Source organism: Manis pentadactyla, chromosome 6, assembly GCF_030020395.1.
Source record: "Manis pentadactyla isolate mManPen7 chromosome 6, mManPen7.hap1, whole genome shotgun sequence".
NCBI classification, from domain to species: domain Eukaryota; kingdom Metazoa; phylum Chordata; class Mammalia; order Pholidota; family Manidae; genus Manis; species Manis pentadactyla.
The window spans coordinates 119305983-119324246 of record NC_080024.1 but is presented as its reverse complement, the minus strand read 5'-3'; the positions used below and the strand labels follow the sequence as shown (position 1 = coordinate 119324246).

At 34.3% G+C, this 18264-nt stretch overlaps 1 protein-coding gene across 2 annotated transcripts in view; it reads left to right on the top strand.

Annotated features, from left to right (window-relative positions):
- USP14 (ubiquitin specific peptidase 14) overlaps positions 1-18264 on the top strand; it is an 84479-nt gene that overhangs the window by 38872 nt on the left and 27343 nt on the right. For both annotated transcript variants that reach the window (XM_036905812.2, XM_036905813.2), the window contains exons 6-13: positions 6917-6975; positions 9410-9540; positions 10408-10488; positions 10854-10939; positions 11645-11759; positions 14190-14255; positions 14411-14503; positions 15602-15730. In XM_036905812.2, the coding sequence (XP_036761707.1) occupies positions 6917-6975; positions 9410-9540; positions 10408-10488; positions 10854-10939; positions 11645-11759; positions 14190-14255; positions 14411-14503; positions 15602-15730 (760 nt within the window). The remainder of the gene's footprint in view (positions 1-6916; positions 6976-9409; positions 9541-10407; positions 10489-10853; positions 10940-11644; positions 11760-14189; positions 14256-14410; positions 14504-15601; positions 15731-18264) is intronic.

The following is an 18264-nucleotide window of genomic DNA, read 5'->3' as shown; positions in this document are numbered from 1 at the left end:
AAGGTTGTATTTTTCTAGAAAGTTGTCCATTTCTTCTAGGTTTCCAGCTTGTTAGCATATAGGTTTTCATAGTATTCTCTAATAATTCTTTGTATTTCTGTGGAGTCTGTCGTGATTTTTCCTTTCTCGTTTCTGATTCTGTTGATGTGTGTTGATTCTCTTTTTCCCTTAATAAGTCTGGCTAGAGGCTTATTTATTTTGTTTATTTTCTCAAAGAACCAGCTCTTGGTTTCACGGATTTTTTTCTATTGTTTTATTCTTCTCAATTTTTAAAAAAATATTTTAATTTTTTAATTTTTTAATTTTTAATTTTTAATTTTTTGAGAGGGCATATCTTATATTTATTGAACAAATGGTTGTTAACAACAATAAAATTCTGTATAGGGGACTCAATGCACAATCATTAATAAACCCCAAGTCTAATTCTCAACAGTCTCCAATCTTCTAAAGTATAATGAACAACTTCTTACATGGTGAACAAATTCTTACATAGTGAATAAGTTCTTACATGGTGAACAGTGCAAGGGCAGTCATCACAGGAACTTTCAGTTTTGATAACGCATTATGAACTATAAACAATCAGGTCAAATATGAATATTCGTTTGATTTTTATACTTGATTTATATGTGGATCCCACATTTCTCCCTTTATTATTATTATTATTATTTTTAATAAAATGCTGAAGTGGTAGGTAGATGTAAGATAAAGGTAGAAAACTTAGTATAGTGTTGTAAGAGAGCAAATGTAGATGATCAGGTGTGTGCCTGTAGACTATGTGTTAATCCAAGCTAGACAAGGGCAATAAGACATCCACGTATGCAGAAGATTTCTCTCAGAACAGGGGGGGTGAGGTTCTAAGCCTCACCTCTGTTGATCCCCAATTTCTCACCTGATGGCCCTCCTGCGACTGTGCCTGTCTTAGGTTGTTCCTCCCTTGAGGAATCTTACCCGTCCCTGGCTAACCAGTCATCTTCCGGGGCCATACAGGAAAATGTAAAGTTGGTAAGTGAGAGAGAAGCCATACTGTTTGAAAAGGTTAGCCTTTTACTTCTTTGCATATTTATGCCCTGTGGCTTCTACGCCCAGCATTTGTCTTGAGGTATCTTTAGCACTTGGAGGAATTATAATACTCGGTAAATTCAATATGACGCACGAATTCTATTTAAGGGTTGTAATTAGGAAGGAAGTAGAAAAGCTATAGAGGTAGCAAACGGAAGAAAACATGGGAAGATTGATTATTTCTTTGATATATGTTCTTGTAGAGTAATTTAAGCATGTATAGGTTTTAAACTACTAATTAAATTGTATACACACATTAACATAACAGGAATACAGTTACATAACCAAAGCAGATCTATAATTACCAGCCATCTCCAGTGAGGCCAAGAAAACCAGTTAGGCACCCTAGGCATTTGTGAAAATTTGCCTATGATATGATGGATATTGTCCAACTGTACTTGAACAATCTGAGAGAAATCAGACAAATTAAAACAGGCCATTCCTGGGAACTGTTCACATCCCATATGTTCTTTTAACAGTAGATAGTCTGTAGTTGTAAGATTTTGGAGTGCTAGAACTTGCACTTCTCCTAATTCTTGGTTGAGTTCCAACAGTGTAGATCCAGTCAAATTTGTTGTTTTACTGTATGCACAGGCCAACTTAGATATCTCCTTCTTCATTCCAATGGCAATTCCAGGAACCACTGGGGTGAATGCAGCTACAACTGCAGCATCACCTGGATCTTTGTTGAGGTTTTTTGATGATCCTCTTCTGGTAGGACTCTTCCAGAGAGTGCTGATGTTGGAAGTTCTTCTTCATATCGCATCTTAGTTCATTTTCTGGGTAGCCAAATTAGGATTTGATCCTCTGTTAGTCCATTCTTGGGTTCTGTGAGTCCGCTGCTGTTTTGTTCCTTCAGTTTTTCCTTTGTTCTTATACTCCACAGATGAGTGAAATCATTTGGTATTTCTCTTACTCCGCTTGGCTTATTTCACTGAGCATAATACCCTCCAGCTCCATCCATGTTGCTGCAAATGGTAGGATTTGCCCTCTTCTTATGGCTGAGTAGTATTCCATTGTGTATATGTACCACATCTTCTTTATCCATTCATCTACCGATGGACATTTAGGTTGTTTCCAATTCTTGGCTATTGTAAATAGTGCTGCGATAAACATAGGGGTGCATTGGTCTTTCTCAAACTTGATTGCTGCGTTCTTAGGGTAAATTCCTAGGAGAGCAATTCCTGGGTCAAATGGTAAGTCTGTTTTGAGCATTTTGATGAACCTCCATACTGCTTTCCACAATGGTTGAACTAGTTTACATTCCCACCAGCAGTGTAGGAGGGTTCCCCTTTCTCCACAGCCTTACCAACATTTGTTGTTGTTTGTCTTTTGGATGGCAGCCATCCTTACTGGTGTGAGGTGATACCTCATTGTAGTTTTAATTTGTATTTCTCTGATAATTAGTGATGTGGAGCATCTTTTCATGTGTCTGTTGGCCATCTGTATTTCTTTTTTGGAGAACTGTCTGTTCAGTTCCTCTGCCCATTTTTTAATTGGATTATTTGACTTTTGTTTGTTGAGGCGTGTGAGCTCTTTATATATTTTGGATGTCAAGCCTTTATCGTATCTGTCATTTTCAAATATATTCTCCAATACTGTAGGATTCCTTTTTGTTCTATTGATGGTATCTTTTGCTGTACAGAAGCTTTTCAGCTTAATATAGTCCCACTTGTTCATTTTTGCTGTTGTTTTCCTTGCCTGGGGAGATATGTTCAAGAAGAGGTCGCTCATGTTTATGTCTAGGAGGTTTTTGCCTATGTTTTTTTCCATGAGTTTAATGGTTTCATGGCTTACATTCAGGTCTTTGATCCATTTTGAATTTACTTTTGTATATGGGGTTAGACAATGGTCCAGTTTCATTCTCCTACATGTAGCTGTCCAGTTTTGCCAGCACCATCTGTTGAAGAGACTGTTATTTCTCCATTGTATGTCCATGGCTCCTTTATCAAATATTAATTGACCATATATGTTTGGGTTAATGTCTGGAGTCTCTAGTCTGTTCCACTGGTCTGTGGCTCTGTTCTTGTGCCAGTACCAAACTGTCTTGATTACTATGGCTTTATTGTAGAGCTTGAAATTGGGGAGTGAGATCCCCCCTACTTTATTATTCTTTCTCAGGATTGCTTTTGCTATTCGGTGTCTTTGGTGTTTCCATATGAATTTTTGAATTATTTGTTCCAGTTCATTGAAGAATGTTGCTGTAATTTGATAGGGGTTGCATCAAATCTGTATATTGCTTTGGGCAGGATGGCCATTTTGACGATATTAATTCTTCCTAGCCACGAGCATGGGATGAGTTTCCATTTGTTAGTGTCCCCTTTAATTTCTCTTAAGAGTGACTTGTAGTTTTCAGAGTATAGGTCATTCACTTCTTTAGTTAGATTTATTCCTAGGTATTTTATTCTTTTTGATGCTATTGTGAATGGAATTGTCTTCCTGATTTCTCTTTTTATTAGTTTATTGTTAGTGTATAGGAAAGCCACAGATTTCTGTGTGTTAATTTTGTATCCTGCAACTTTGCTGAATTCTGATATTACTTCTTGTAGTTTTGGAGTGGAGTTGTTAGGGTTTTTTATGTACAATATCATGTCATCTGCAAATAGTGACAGTTTAACTTCTTTACCAATCTGGATTCCTTGTATTTCTTCATTTTGTCTAATTGCCGTTTCTAGGACCTCCAGTACTATGTTGAATAACAGTGGGAAGAGTGGGCATCCCTGTCTTCTTCCTGATTGCAGAGGAAAAGCTTTCAGCTTCTCGCTGTTCAGTATGATGTTGGCTGTGGGTTTATGATATATGGCCTTTATTATGTTGAGGTACTTGTCCTCTATGCCCATTTTTTGAGAGTTTTTATCATGAATGGATGTTGAATTTTATCGAGTGCTTTTTCAGCATCTATGGAGATGATGATGTGGTTTTTGTCTTTCTTTTTGTTGATGTGGTGGATGATGTTGATAGATTTTTGAATGTTGTACCATCCTTGCATCCCTGGGATGAATCCCACTTGGTCATGGTGCACAATCCTTTTGATGTATTTTTGAATTCGGTATGCTAATATTTTGTTGAGTATTTTTGCATCTACGTTCATCAGTGATATTGGTCTGTAGTTTTCTTTTTTGGTGTGGTCTTTGCCTGGTTTTGGTATTAGGGTAATGTTGGCTTCATAGAATGAGTTTGGGAGTATTCCCTCCTCTTCTGTTTTTTGGAAAACTTTAAGGAGGATGGGTAGTATGTCTTCTCTGTATGTCTGATAAAATTCCTAGGTAAATCTATCTGGCCCAGGTGTTTTGTTCTTGGGTAGTTTTTTGATTACCGTTTCAATTTCTTTGCTCGTAATTGGTTTGTTTACCTTTTGTGTTTCTTCCTTGGTCAGTCTTGGAAGGTTGTATTTTTCTAGGAAATTGTCCATTTCTCCTAGGTTTCAACCAGCTTGTTAGCATATAGGTTTTCATAGTATCCTCTAATAATTCTTTGTATTTCTGTGGGGTCTGTCGTGATTTTTCCTTTCTTGTTTCTCATTCTGTTGATGTGTGTTGACTCTCTTTTCCTCTTAATAAGTCTGGCTAGAGGCTTATCTATTTTGTTTATTTTCTCGAAGAACCAGCTCTTAGTTTCCTTGATTTTTGCTATTGTTTTATTCTTCTCAATTTTATTTATTTCTTCTCTGATCTTTGTTATGTCCCTCCTTCTGCTGACCTTAGGCCTCATTTGTTCTTCTTTTTCCAATTTCGCTATTTGTGACATTAGACCATTCATTTGGGATTATTCTTCCTTCGTTAAATATGCCTGGATTGCTATATACTTTCCTCTTAAGACTGCTTTTGCTGTATCCCACAGTAGTTTTGGCTTTTAGTTGTTGTTGTTTGTTTCCATATATTGCTGGATCTCCATTTTGATTTGGTCATTGATGCATTGATTATTTAGGAGTGTGTTGTTAAGCCTCCATGTGTTTGTGAGCCTTTTTGTTTTCTTTGTAAAATTTATTTCTAGTTTTATGCCTTTGTGGTCTGAAAAGTTGGTTGGTAGGATTTCAATCTTTTTGAATTTACTGAGGCTCTTTTTGTGGCCTAGTATGTGGTCTATTCTGTAGAATGTTCCATGTGCCCTTGAGAAGAATGTGTATCCTGTTGCTTTTGGATGTAGAGATCTGTAGATGTCTATTAGGTCCATCTGTTCTAGTGTGTTGTTCAGTGCCTCTGTGTCCTTACTTATTTTCTGTCTGGTGGATCTGTCCTTTGGAGTAAGTGGTGTGTTGAAGTCTCCCAAAATGAATGCATTGTGTTCTATTTCGTCCTTTAGTTCTGTTAGTATTTGTTTCACATATATTGGTGCTCCTGTATTGGGTGCATATATTTTTATAATGGTTATATCCTCTTGTTGGACTGAGCCCTTTATCATTATGTAATGTTCCTTCTTTATCTTTTGTTAATTTCTTTATTTTGAAGTCTATGTTGTTTGATACTAGTATTGCAACACCTGCTTTTTTCTCTCTGTTGTTTGCATGAAATATTTTTTTCCATCCCTTGACTTTAAGTCTGTGCGTGTCTTTGGGTTTGAGGTGAGTCTCTTGTAAGCAGCATATGGATGGGTCTTGCTTTTTTATGTATTCTATTACTCTGTGTCTTTTGATTGGTGCATTCAGTCCATTTACATTTAGGGTGATTATTGAAAGATATGTACTTATTGCCATTGCAGGCTTTAAGTTTGTGGTTACCAAAGGTTCAAGGTTAGCTTCTTTATTATCTTACTGTCTAACTTAACTCGCTTATTGAGCTATTATAAACACAGTCTGATGATTCTTTATTTCTCTCCCTTCTTTTCCTCCTCCTCCCTTCTTCATATGTTGGGTGTTTTGTTCTGTGCTCTTTTTAGGAGTGCTCCCATCTAGAGCAGTCCCTATAAGATGCCCTGTAGAGGTGGTTTGTGGGAGGCAAATTCCCTCTACTTTTGCTTGTCTGGGAATTTTTTAATCCCTCCTTCATATTTAAATGATAATCGTGCTGGATATGATATTCTTGGTTCGAGGCCCTTCTGTTTCATTGCATTAAATATATCATGCCATTCTCTTCTGGTCTGTAGGGTTTCTGTTGAGAAGTCTGATGGTAGCCTTATTTCTGGACTTTTAATTCTGTTTTGCTGATGTAGTTTTGTGACCTTACTGTTTTGATTATTATAGCTTTGTCATATAGTTTGTAATCAGAAAAGCCATAGTTTTAATTATAGTGACTATGTATTCTTTCTCCCACCCCCTATGTTTGATAGTGTCTGAATGATAATTTCTGATCCTTTGTTGTATGACATTGTATGGTAGATACTGTCCTGTGAATATTTCATTTGGATGGCCATTCTGTTGTAAAGTAACTGTGAAAATTATAAATTTGAAGGTGAGTTTATAAATCAATAGAAACCCCTCATTTAGCAACCTGGCTTGAAATTGAAGTGACTTAATTTAATGTTATATAGTAAGTTGGTGGTGAATGTTGGTGTATTGATTTTGATTTAAAGTTTTTGATCCTGTACTTTTTGTTATTTCTAAAATTATATTATTCATTTTTTGTAAATAATGGACATTAAATGTGAACTTTTTGTTTCCCACTGTTTTCAGGAAACACCATAGATGAGTTAGACTAGGGGAAAGAACTGGAAGTAGGCTTTGTTCATCTAAATTCCTCTTTTCTTTATGCTCCTTTTTTTTGCCAGTACAGTTCTTAATGGAGCAAGACAGAAGAGAATAGGTGGGACCAACTTCGAGAAACATTCATTAGATGTCATAATTCCTTTTAACTAGTTTCTTCCCATTTGAGTTTCAGAATGTATTGAACCTCATAATTTAATTCTGCCTTAATGTGCCTAGGTATGCAGGTGCCTTGAGAGCTTCAGGGGAAATGGCTTCCGCACAGTATATTACTGCAGGTCAGTATCTTAAATATTCACTTTTGAGAGGGAGTATAGTGTTATTTTATTTATGTTATTAATAAATGTTATTTTTAACTCAACAATTTGTTTAGTACTTTCTGTTTAAAAAATGTGCTTTGTAAAACATTACCTCATTAAAAGTGGAGTACTTTAAGCAAAACTTGGGATTTGTTATCCAAGTTGTAATCCAGTGATGTCTATCCTTTTTTAAAAACAATCTTTGAAATTTTTGGATTAAATTATAATTTTTACTTTAGTTTGTTTTAATAAATATATCTTGGGGATATCCAGAGATAGGATTTATTATAGTTGATGTGATCATTATAAAAGAGAGGGTTAATGGATTTTAGTATAAGGAAGTGGTGTATATGAGGTATGAGGAGAAACAAATTCTTAAAGGATAGAAATAACTACCTCTTCATTTTGTGAGACCATGTCCCCTATTCCATTTTGGGACAGTTTTACAAATGAGTACTCTCTAAAGTCATCACATCAGGCTAGGTTGATAAAGTTTTACAGCTATGTTTTTGTTTGGTTTTTAGTAACAGCTCTATTTGAAATATTATTCATATATCATACATTTTTGTACAGTTGATTGTTTATTAGTATATGTAGTTCATCACAAGTTGTGTGATCATCACAACTATCAATTTTAGAATATTTTCATCACTCCAGAAAGAAGCTCGGTAACATTTAGCCATTACCGTGTTGTTCCCTCACTAGTTTCTAGCTCTGTGCAACCATTAATCTGTCAATCTCTGTAGATTTGCCAATTCTGTACTTCTGATAGAAATGAAATTACACAATGTATGATCTTTTATGATTAGCTTATTTCACTTAGAATGTTTTCAAGCCTCACCCACATTGTAGCATGTATTGGTGTTCATTCATTTTTCTTGCTGAATATATCACATTTTCATTTTTCCTTTCATCGTTGATAGATACCTGGGTGGTTTCCATTTTTTGACTATAAATACTACTAAATGTGTACAAATCTTTGTGTGAACATGTGTTAATTTCTCTTAGGTATATATATATGATTTTCATATATATGTTTTAAATTTTTATTTTTAATTAAATTTACAGATAAGTTGCAGGAACTTACCAATTATTTTTGTCATACCTCGTTTATCATTTTTTACCATGCATGTTCTTTTTTTCTGAACCATTTAAAAATAAGTTGCAGATGTCATGTCTTTTAATTCTTGAATACTTCATTATGTATTTTATAAGAATAAGGACATTCGTAAACACAAGACAATTAGCATTTTCAAAATCTGGGAGTTTAACACTGATGTAGTACTGTAAAATATAGACTTCTTTTAAATTTTGCCTGTTGACCCAATACTGCCTGTTACAAAGTTGTTTTTCTTTTTTGCTTCAGGAGCCAATTTAGGATCACACATTGTATTTATTGATGTCATATCTCATTAGTCTCTTAATGTGTAGTGTATTTTTTACTTTTTTCTTTTAAACTTAATGAAATACTTTTAGATGCTCTGTCATGGTGTATATTAAACCTTTTTTTTGAGGAGCATGTACTTTAAAGTGTTACTACAATTAGGCTTTTTTATTTTAAAAATAAATTGATTGTTAGTGATACCTAATTTCAGCCTTCCCTCCAAAAATATCTTTAAATATTGTGTTTAGTTGTTTTATTCAGAAACATTTTTTGAGCAATTTGTGCTGAGATGTGTTTGCTGGGCTGTAGTCTGTATAATAGTAACATTTCAGATCTTAGTTAACAAAACAATACAAGTCAAGATAAGCTAGATGGCAAGCTTGTCTTAAGTAAAGGGAAGGGCAAGGTGTGATAGCCCGGAAGTCAGCAGAGAAAAAGTATTCTGAACTCCAGGAGTAGGTCTGAATCCATGATCATGGGATTTGCAATGGTGAGAGGGAATAAGCAGAGGAAAAATTCCAAAGAAAGCACTGTTTGGTTCTTAGCTGTTCAGAAAAGTAAGGAAGTATGTTTAAGGAGCCAGATTTCAACAGTCAGGAGTTCCATAGATGACAAGCAAGTATGAACTTAAAGGGAGGAGAAGTGGGTTGGGAGTGGTGACCTGATGGCCTTTTCATGGAAGTGGCAGAACAGTAACATCATGCCTGTTTGATCCCTAGACAGAGGTTATGAGTTCTCTGTATTGAATGAATATACCCTGCTTTGTTTTGGAAAACAAAGGCTGGCAGGGGAGAGACAAGAGGGGTAGGGCTCAGAAGTTGTTTATAGCTAGTGATTGCATTATAAAGCCTTCTCATGGATTCTTTTAAGATTCAAAAACGATTTTTAAAAAAAATTAGGAATCTTAACAATTGCAAAAAGAATAGATACATTAAAAATATTTATTACACAATTTTTTGTATTGAGAATTTACAGTAGCATGTATCAATGTCACTATTTTACTAAGGCACTGTTTTCTTTGTTTTTAAGCCCTTAGGGATTTGTTTGATTCCATGGATAAAACTTCTTCTAGTATTCCACCTATTATTCTACTGCAATTTTTGCACATGGCTTTTCCACAGTTTGCAGAGAAGGGTGAACAAGGACAGTATCTTCAACAGGTAATCAGGACAAGGTTCTATGGTTTTCATTTTTATTGGAGTGTATTTGGAAATGCAGTATCAGTCCTTTCTAGTTCACAGCACCATTAACTCTTTCCTAGAATGTGCAATAGTCTGCTATCTGATCACCTTGCTTCTGCCTTTGTCCTTCTGTTGTGTTTCTCCAACACAGCCCCTAGACTCCTTTTTAAAATGTAAAGAAAGATTATGTTGATCCCTTGTTCAGTATCTCCTGGTGATTTCCTATCCCAGTCCAAAGTAATCTAGCTCCTGGCAACCTCTCTAGCTCATCATATGTCACTCTCCCCTTCCTTCTCTTCTCTGCAGATATACTGGCTTCTTTGCTATTTTTTAAATCCTCCAAGTCTCCTGTTTCTGAGGGCCTTGGCCTTGTTCCTTGGTTCTTAGCTAAGTATGTGGCTTGCTTCCTCACCTCTTTCATGTCTCACAGTTCAAATGTCAAGGCATCAGAGAGACTTTCCTTGGCTATCGAAATAGCACACTTCTGTTTTCCTAATCACTTTTGGCTCCTGTATCACATCATTTTCCCTTATAACTCTTCTCCTTATTTGAATTTATGTTACATTTTGTGTATGTCCCCCATTAAGACTTCTATTTTGTTCATGTTTTGTATTCCTAATGTCTAGAGTAGTGGTTAGCATAACTAGGAGCTCTTGAATGAATGAATAAACTATTCTAAAGTCTTCATTGTTTCGAAGATCATATAATATCTAATTTGGCTTATATAAAGGAAAAAAAAACAGCTTTCTTACCCTTCCCTAAGGAAGCAATAATTGCTTTGGAAGGATTTTATAGACCAAACACTGTCACATTCAGAATTATTGTGTCATTTTTTGAAAATTATAGGATGCCAATGAATGTTGGATACAAATGATGCGAGTATTGCAACAGAAATTGGAAGCCATAGAAGACGATTCTGTTAAAGAGGTAATTGAAATATATTTGTGATTATAGACTTTCATTATACCTGATACCCCACCCCCACCAAAGGCTTGAAACAAATTCATCTTCTTTAGATAGATGTGTGCTTGACTACTTTAGGTGCTTATCTGTAGTTAGAATTTGAAAGTTTGCATTTTATGTTTGAATTCAATGAATTATTTATTAAACTTAATTGATACTATCAAGCACCTGTAGTCTTTTGGTAATGTGTTTTGAATAGTAGAAGGATTTTACAGAGCGGGATTACATCTTGAAAAGCTTAAGTATGTATTACTAAACTAGATTGTGTGGTAGGAAATACACGTTATAAAGTAAAATTGATACTTTTTATTTCATTTGAATTTTTGCAGACAGATTCTTCATCTGCATCAGCAGTGACACCTTCTAAAAAGAAAAGTTTAATTGATCAGTTCTTTGGAGTTGAGTTTGAAACTACGTATCCTTTAAGCCAAGATTTGTATAGACTGTCTCATAACTTACCAGAAGTGAATTAGTGTAAATAGTGTTGTTGACCGATTGGAGTACTGGATGGGGTATGAAGCAAAATTCTTCAGAGGTTTTTATGCCTAAAAAAATAAAAGAAATTAGGAATTTGGAAAAATACACCCATTGGAGTAATCTTAAAGTTTAGATAAATGTACACCTTAAAGGATATTCATTGTACTTAATTTTATTTAAAGATGTCTAAAGCTATCTTTACCAGAGTTAATCTCATGACTCACTTTGTAGAAATTAATTTTTAATTGTATAAGTGTAGTGTATCAATTAAATAATATACATGAGATTGAACCAATTCATAAAACGTGAATTTAGGAAAGTAATATTTTCTAGGTCATGTGTGGAAACTTAGGAAAGATTTCTGTTTATGTATCTTTGGACTGTTAAGACCATTTTAAGACCATATAAATACCAACTTGTATTTGTTTAGAGTTTATACTTTCACAATATTCAATACTCAGTATTGTTGGTAAGTGAATGAACATTCTAAGTATGTTGAAATGAAGCTCTGTTGGGAGACCAAAATGTTTTAAACCTATCAATGATGCTATTAATTTTAATATCATTAGGATAATTCATTATATTAAAGATTATACAGCAAATTGAACACCTATTGGCATATTCCTTATCTTATTTTGCAAAGCATGAAATGTACAGAATCTGAAGAAGAAGAAGTCACCAAAGGAAAGGAAAATCAGCTTCAGCTTAGCTGTTTTATCAATCAGGAAGTCAAGTATCTTTTCACAGGACTTAAGTTGGTAAGGACAATTAGAGTGATCATCACAACTTATGGAGTGTGTATTTGTAAATGTACCCATTTATTAAATGTCTCTAACCCTAACATCAGTACTCCTGGTGCCCCTGGGGTCATGTGTAGACATGCTCAGAGGTGAGAATCTTGAGCTACCTGACACACACTGTCCCATTTGAGGTCCAAGAAGGTGAAGCTCTGCTTTCTTGTTTCAACTCTCAAACTATAAACAATTGTCCTTTGTGCAGTAATTTTAGTGCCACATTTTAGATATTTTTGTGCCTTTTGTTGGTGATTTTGCTGTTTAAAATGTCCTTCAGACATAATGCTGAAAAGTATGGTCTAGTGTTCTAAAGGGCAAGAAAGCTGTGATATGCCTTAAAGGAGAAAATACTGTTAATTAGATAAGCTTCATTCAGGGATGACTTATAGTGTAGCTGGCTGTGAGCTTAGTGTTAATGAATCAACATATGTTAAGTAAGGTGTTATTAAACACACACACACCTAAACCCAGGTTTTATATTGATAGGTTGACAAGAAAGTTGGGGCCAGAGACTCACAGGAAGCCTCTGAGGATGTTATATTAAGGGTATGTTAGTAATTTTGAGGTATACACTGGGATTGTACTTTGCAAATTAGGCTATATAGTCATTGCACTAATATTGCAGTTGAGACCCTAAAATTCAAGTGACTTAATTGGTGTGACTTGTTCTTCAATTAGTACACTTTCTCCAGTGCCATACTAAAGAATACACTCTAATGAGCAGATTGATACAATGTAATGGTTCTGCTTCCTAACTTATTAATTTGGTATGGTTTGGGGAATATGTACATCTTTTGAAGGATACACAGTGACTTGGGTCAGGGATTACATTGATAAATAAGATCATTTGTCATCAGGTGATCCCATGTACAGTTTGGGGTAAGATTGGTTAGTGGAAGGATTGGTAAATACAGACATAAGAAGCAGATAGGTAATACTGATATTCTTTACCCTTTGAACCACCAAGAGTCCTGTAATTATATTAAAGATTATACAGCAAATTGAACACCTATTGGCATATTCCTTATCTTATTTTTGCAAAGCATGAAATGTACAGAATCTGAAGAAGAAGTCACCAAAGGAAAGGAAAGGAAAATCAGCTTCAGCTTAGCTGTTTTATCAATCAGGAAGCCAAGTATCTTTTCACAGTACTTAAGTTCGTAAAGACAATTAGAGTCATTATCACAACTTGTGGTTTCAGGTCATCATGTGTAGGTTTCAGGGCACCAAAACATGCAGGATAAATGTTAATTGCAGAATGTGGAATGGAATGTTTTGGCAGGGACTCTCCAAGATGATATTTTCTTAATAATTTTATAAAATTCCAGGAAAACTAAATATACTTGGAACTTCTGGGTAATGGTGGATTAGTGATAATATGTAAAGGTTACCTGATGAATAACATCACATCAGGTACGCTTTCTTGAAAAACATGTATTTATGAGATGTTGTATTTATTGTCTTGCTAATTTTTTAGGTGTTTCATCATTATTCATTTTGCTTATTCTTGAGTAATTTGGCTCCACATTTCTAAAGAATACTTTGTTGCTGAATAAATTTGATTAAATGTTAAAAACCTCCTAAGATGCTTATTGCAAACATTAACAGGAAATTGTCTCAACTCTAATTTCATGTATGTTTATATTCTTAAAGCAGAGCACATTAGTAGTCTAATTGTTTTGATATTAGAAATAGTAGCTAATGTTTATTGAACACAGAATATATGCCAAATAGTTTTCCAAGTTTTCTACATGTTCTAACTCACAAAATTCCTTAACAGTACTATAGTATGGGTACTCTTATCACCATTTACAGGTGGTGCCCAGTGGGGTTAAGTTCTTGTGAAGTCACACAGGCAGTAAGCAGAGGAAAGGCAGACATGGTTAAGATGTATGGTGCCTAAAGGCCTTTCTATCTTCATTAGATAAAGACAGGTTTTCTGTATGATGTTTCTCAAATTTAACAATTCATTGGTTTTGGAAGGTGTTCATATATTAAGCATAAAGAATAAGGGTTTCCTACATTCTCCTAATTTTCCTCTAATATCAATATTCTGATAATCCATAAGTAGAGGAATGCCATAAAAGGCTTTGTTATGTTATATAAAATACATATAAACTCTCAGAAGCTGAGCAACACTTGGGTCATAATTTAAAAAATTGAAACATTACATTCCAGGGAGTTCACACGAGTATAAGTTATTTGATGCCTTATAAGAACTGTACCTAAAAGCCTTCCCACATTATCTTCAAGTTATTTTCCAGTGGTATAAATCTAGTGATGTACTTTTCATTGTCTTTTAAGTAGTACTAACTTAAAATAATTAAAGGTGTGATTCCATAGTGCAGAAAAAACTACTTTAAAACTAATGTTTGATGGTCTATTCTTTTTTAGCGACTCCAGGAAGAAATCACCAAACAGTCCCCAACATTGCAAAGAAATGCTTTGTACATCAAATCTGTAAGTTGTGTATTCCTTTTAGGTGGAATTCGATTTTGTTGAATGATTTCCAGTTAATTAATGTTACCCAGTCTTTGTTTTTACCAAACCAAGGAATTAAAAACTTATATGGTATTTGTATGCAAGTAATGTGATTTCTTTTCATTTTCTCTCAGTCCAAGATCAGCCGGCTACCTGCTTACTTAACTATTCAGATGGTTCGATTTTTTTATAAAGAGAAGGAGTCTGTGAATGCTAAAGTTCTTAAGGTTAGTAATGAACTTTGTTTAAACAGAATATTATAGTTCTTTGAAGGCAACCTCTAATTTACAATAGATTTCTTTATTCCTTTAGGGATAAACTTTCTTTGAGATACTATAAATAGGGAAGTTATAACATTAGACAAGTGGTTCCTAATCAAGAATGTGTACTGCAGTTGTATGTTGTCCTCTTTAAGTCATACACATGCCTGGCTTCTCCCTACAACCCTGCATCTGTTAAATGGGATCTGAGGTCTTATATTTTTTCAAAAGATTCTTAGATAATTCTGATGGCTGCCCTCCATTCCCCAGAAACACTGTCCTAGATCAGATCCTCAACTCCAGGTACCAATCCACTAGGTTTGGGGGTGGGCATGGATTAGAAGACAGACTACCCCATTGCACAATTTTCTAGGCAGTTGCTTTCTTCCTGGTGAAAGCAGAGAATGTTAAATTACTGGTGCCTAAGGAGTACTTTAATTATAATCTCTTGATGTAGGAGCCAGCCTTATGATTTCACTGTTCTGTTGAATTGTATCCATAGAGTCTTTGATCCTTGGGAGAGGTATATGTTACTCCAGTCTCTTGAACTAACAATTCATAATACATTTTCAGATATTTTTAGTGTTATGTAAGAAGGTTAAATGTAGTTGAAGTATCTATTATTGTTAACTTTAAATAAATATTAATAGTAGTTACTGAATGATATCACTATTTCTATGCAAAATTGTATTTCAAATTCTAAGAAGTTGTAACTGACCCCATTGGTAAAATTTTAGGTATCCATGATTTTCATAGCAACTGGTCTAATATTTGTGTGAAATGCTTCTTTAGTCGTTTAAATTTTAGTAACTCCTCTGTGGTCAGTTTCATGGGTTAAAATGTTTAATAGAAAAAAAAGTTTAAAAACTTCACCTTAAAAAAGTTAGGATCAGACTGAAAATAGGCACAATGATGTTTTCAACTGCATAGATTTCCAAGTGATTTTTACAGATACTATTTTCCACTTTTTTTGAATTATGAAAGTATTATTTAAAAAGGGTACTATTTAAAATAACTACCTATTTTATAAGTCTGTTAATACATTTCATTTTGGTTTGTATATAGGATGTTAAATTTCCTCTTATGTTGGATGTGTACGAACTATGTACCCCAGAGCTTCAGGAGAAAATGGTCTCTTTTCGATCAAAATTCAAGGATCTAGAAGATAAAAAAGTGAATCAGCAGCCAGAGACAGTAGGTTCTTATTGCTGATTTTCTAATCATAATATTTTAACCTTCAATTAGGGATTAACAGTTACTTTGTATTTTTAATCTATTGGTAAAAATGGATGAACGTGTATTTTATTTACCATAAACAGTTGACCTTGAACTGCACAAGTTCCACTTAGCAGATTTTTTTCAGTAAATACATCAGAAAATGTTTTGGAGATTTGTGACAGTTTTCAAAAACATTTTCTTTGGCTTACTTTATAGTAAGGATATAGTATACAATACATATAACATACAAATAATATGTTAATTATTTATGTTACTGGTAAGACTTCTGGTCAACTAAGCTATTAGTAGTTAAATTTTGGGGGGGTCAAAAGTTACACATAGATTTTCAACTGCACAGGATGTTGGTGTTCGTCACCTCCATGTTGTTCAATGGTCAGCTGTGTACAAGTCCTACATTACTGGTGCAGGTTGTTAAAATTTCAGGTAAATGTTAACATAAGAAAAAGTAGTCTTGGTAAGTGGGTCCTTTATGATGGAGTATGCTTAGTATTTTCTTTTTCCTTATAGCCTGCAGCTTATATTCCTTTTATATTTTTCTTCTCAAAGCAGTTCATATAAAATCTTGCCTACTATTTTCAGTATGTTTTATTATTTTCCTTGTAAGGCATGGAATTATCTCCATTTTTAGATGGAATTGATGGTATAGACTATTGGTTCATTTATGCCTTCTGTGATAACTTACGTATTTTTTAGTAAGTGCTACTGGTATGCCTATAACTGCTAATTTTATAACATTTGAAACTATAAATTTAATAATTTGTATTATTTTAGGTTGAGATACAGTATAACTGAATTATGTTTGGATATTTTTCTTCAAAATTAAAAAGATATTTTCTGGTAACTAGAATATTTCAAGTGTGATATTATATCACATTAAAAAACCAGTTCTTCAGATGACCATTTGTGTATGTGTTAAAAAGCATTGAAAAAAAAGTAAACTTTATTTTGAGGTAATGGTAGAACCACTTGTGGTTATAAGAAATAATACAAAGTGTATGCACCCCTATATTTATTGCACATTATTTACAATAGCCAAGATATGAAAGTAACCGAAGTGTCCCATAAAGAGATGAATAGGTAAAGATGTGGTACATATCTGCAATAGAATATTATTCAGCCACAAAAAAATTAAATAAAACCCTGCCACTATGACATCATGGATGGACACAGAGGATATTACGCTAAGTGAAATAAGCCAGGCAGAGAAAGACAAATCCATATGATTTCACTTATTTGTGGAATCTAAAAACATAATAAAATGAACAAAGTAGCAGTAAACTCATAGACACTGAAAAGTGACTGGTGGTTTCCCCACCTACCCACTTTAATTATAATCTCTTGACTGTAGGAGCCAGCCTTACAATTTAACTGTTCTGTTAAATTGTATCCATAGAGTCTTTGATCCTTGGGAGAGGTATATGTTACTCCAGTCTCTTGAACTAACAATTCATAATACATTTTCAGATATTTTTAGTGTTACATAAGGTTAAATATAGTTGGGAAAGTGAGGGGGATAAAAGTGCACAAAAATTCTCAATCATAATGTAAGTTGGTCACAGAGATGATACTACAGCATGAGGAATATAGCCAGTGATTCTGTAACATCTTCCTATGTTGACAGATGGTGGGGTGAGGATTTAATAGTATGGGTAAGGTACTAAATCCTCACACCTATAGTGCTATTGCTTTCTGTCAGCATAGGAATGTGTTACAGAACTGGCTGTGTTTTCCATGCTGTACTACCATCCCGTGACCAACTTATATGATGATTAATAATTTTTATGCCTCCTTATACCCCTCCTCATGGTAACCACCAAGTCACTTCTCAGTGTTTATGAGTCTACTGTTACTTTGTTCATTTTGTTTTATTTTGTTTTAGATTCCCCAAATAAGTGAAATCATATGATATTTGTCTTTCCCCACCTGGCTTAGATTTAATACCCTCTATGTCCATCCATCTTGTTGCATATGGCAGGGTTTCTTTTCTTTTATGGCTGACTGATACTCCATTGTATATATGTACCACATCTTTATCCATTCATCTATTGATGGACACTATGCCTTCCATATCTTGGCTATTGTAAATAATGTGGCAGTAAACATAGTGGTATGTATATCTTTTCAAATAAAGGATTTTGTTTTTTTCTCATAAATTCCTAGAAATGGGATTACTGGGTTGTATGGTACTTCTATTTTTAGTTTTTTGAGGAACCTCCATACGCCTTTCCACAGTGGTTGCACTAATTTACATTCCCACCAATGGTTAGGAGGGTTCTATTTTCCCCACAACCTTGCCAACACTTGATATTTCTTGAATTTTGGATAGTGGCCATTCTGACTGGTACAAGATGATATCTTATTATAGTTTTGATTTGCATTTGCCTAATGGTGAGTGATGTAGAGCATCTTTCATGTGCCTGTTGGTTATCTGTATTTCTTTGGAGAAATGTCTGTTCAGATCCTCTGGCCAGTTTTTAATCAGGTTTTTT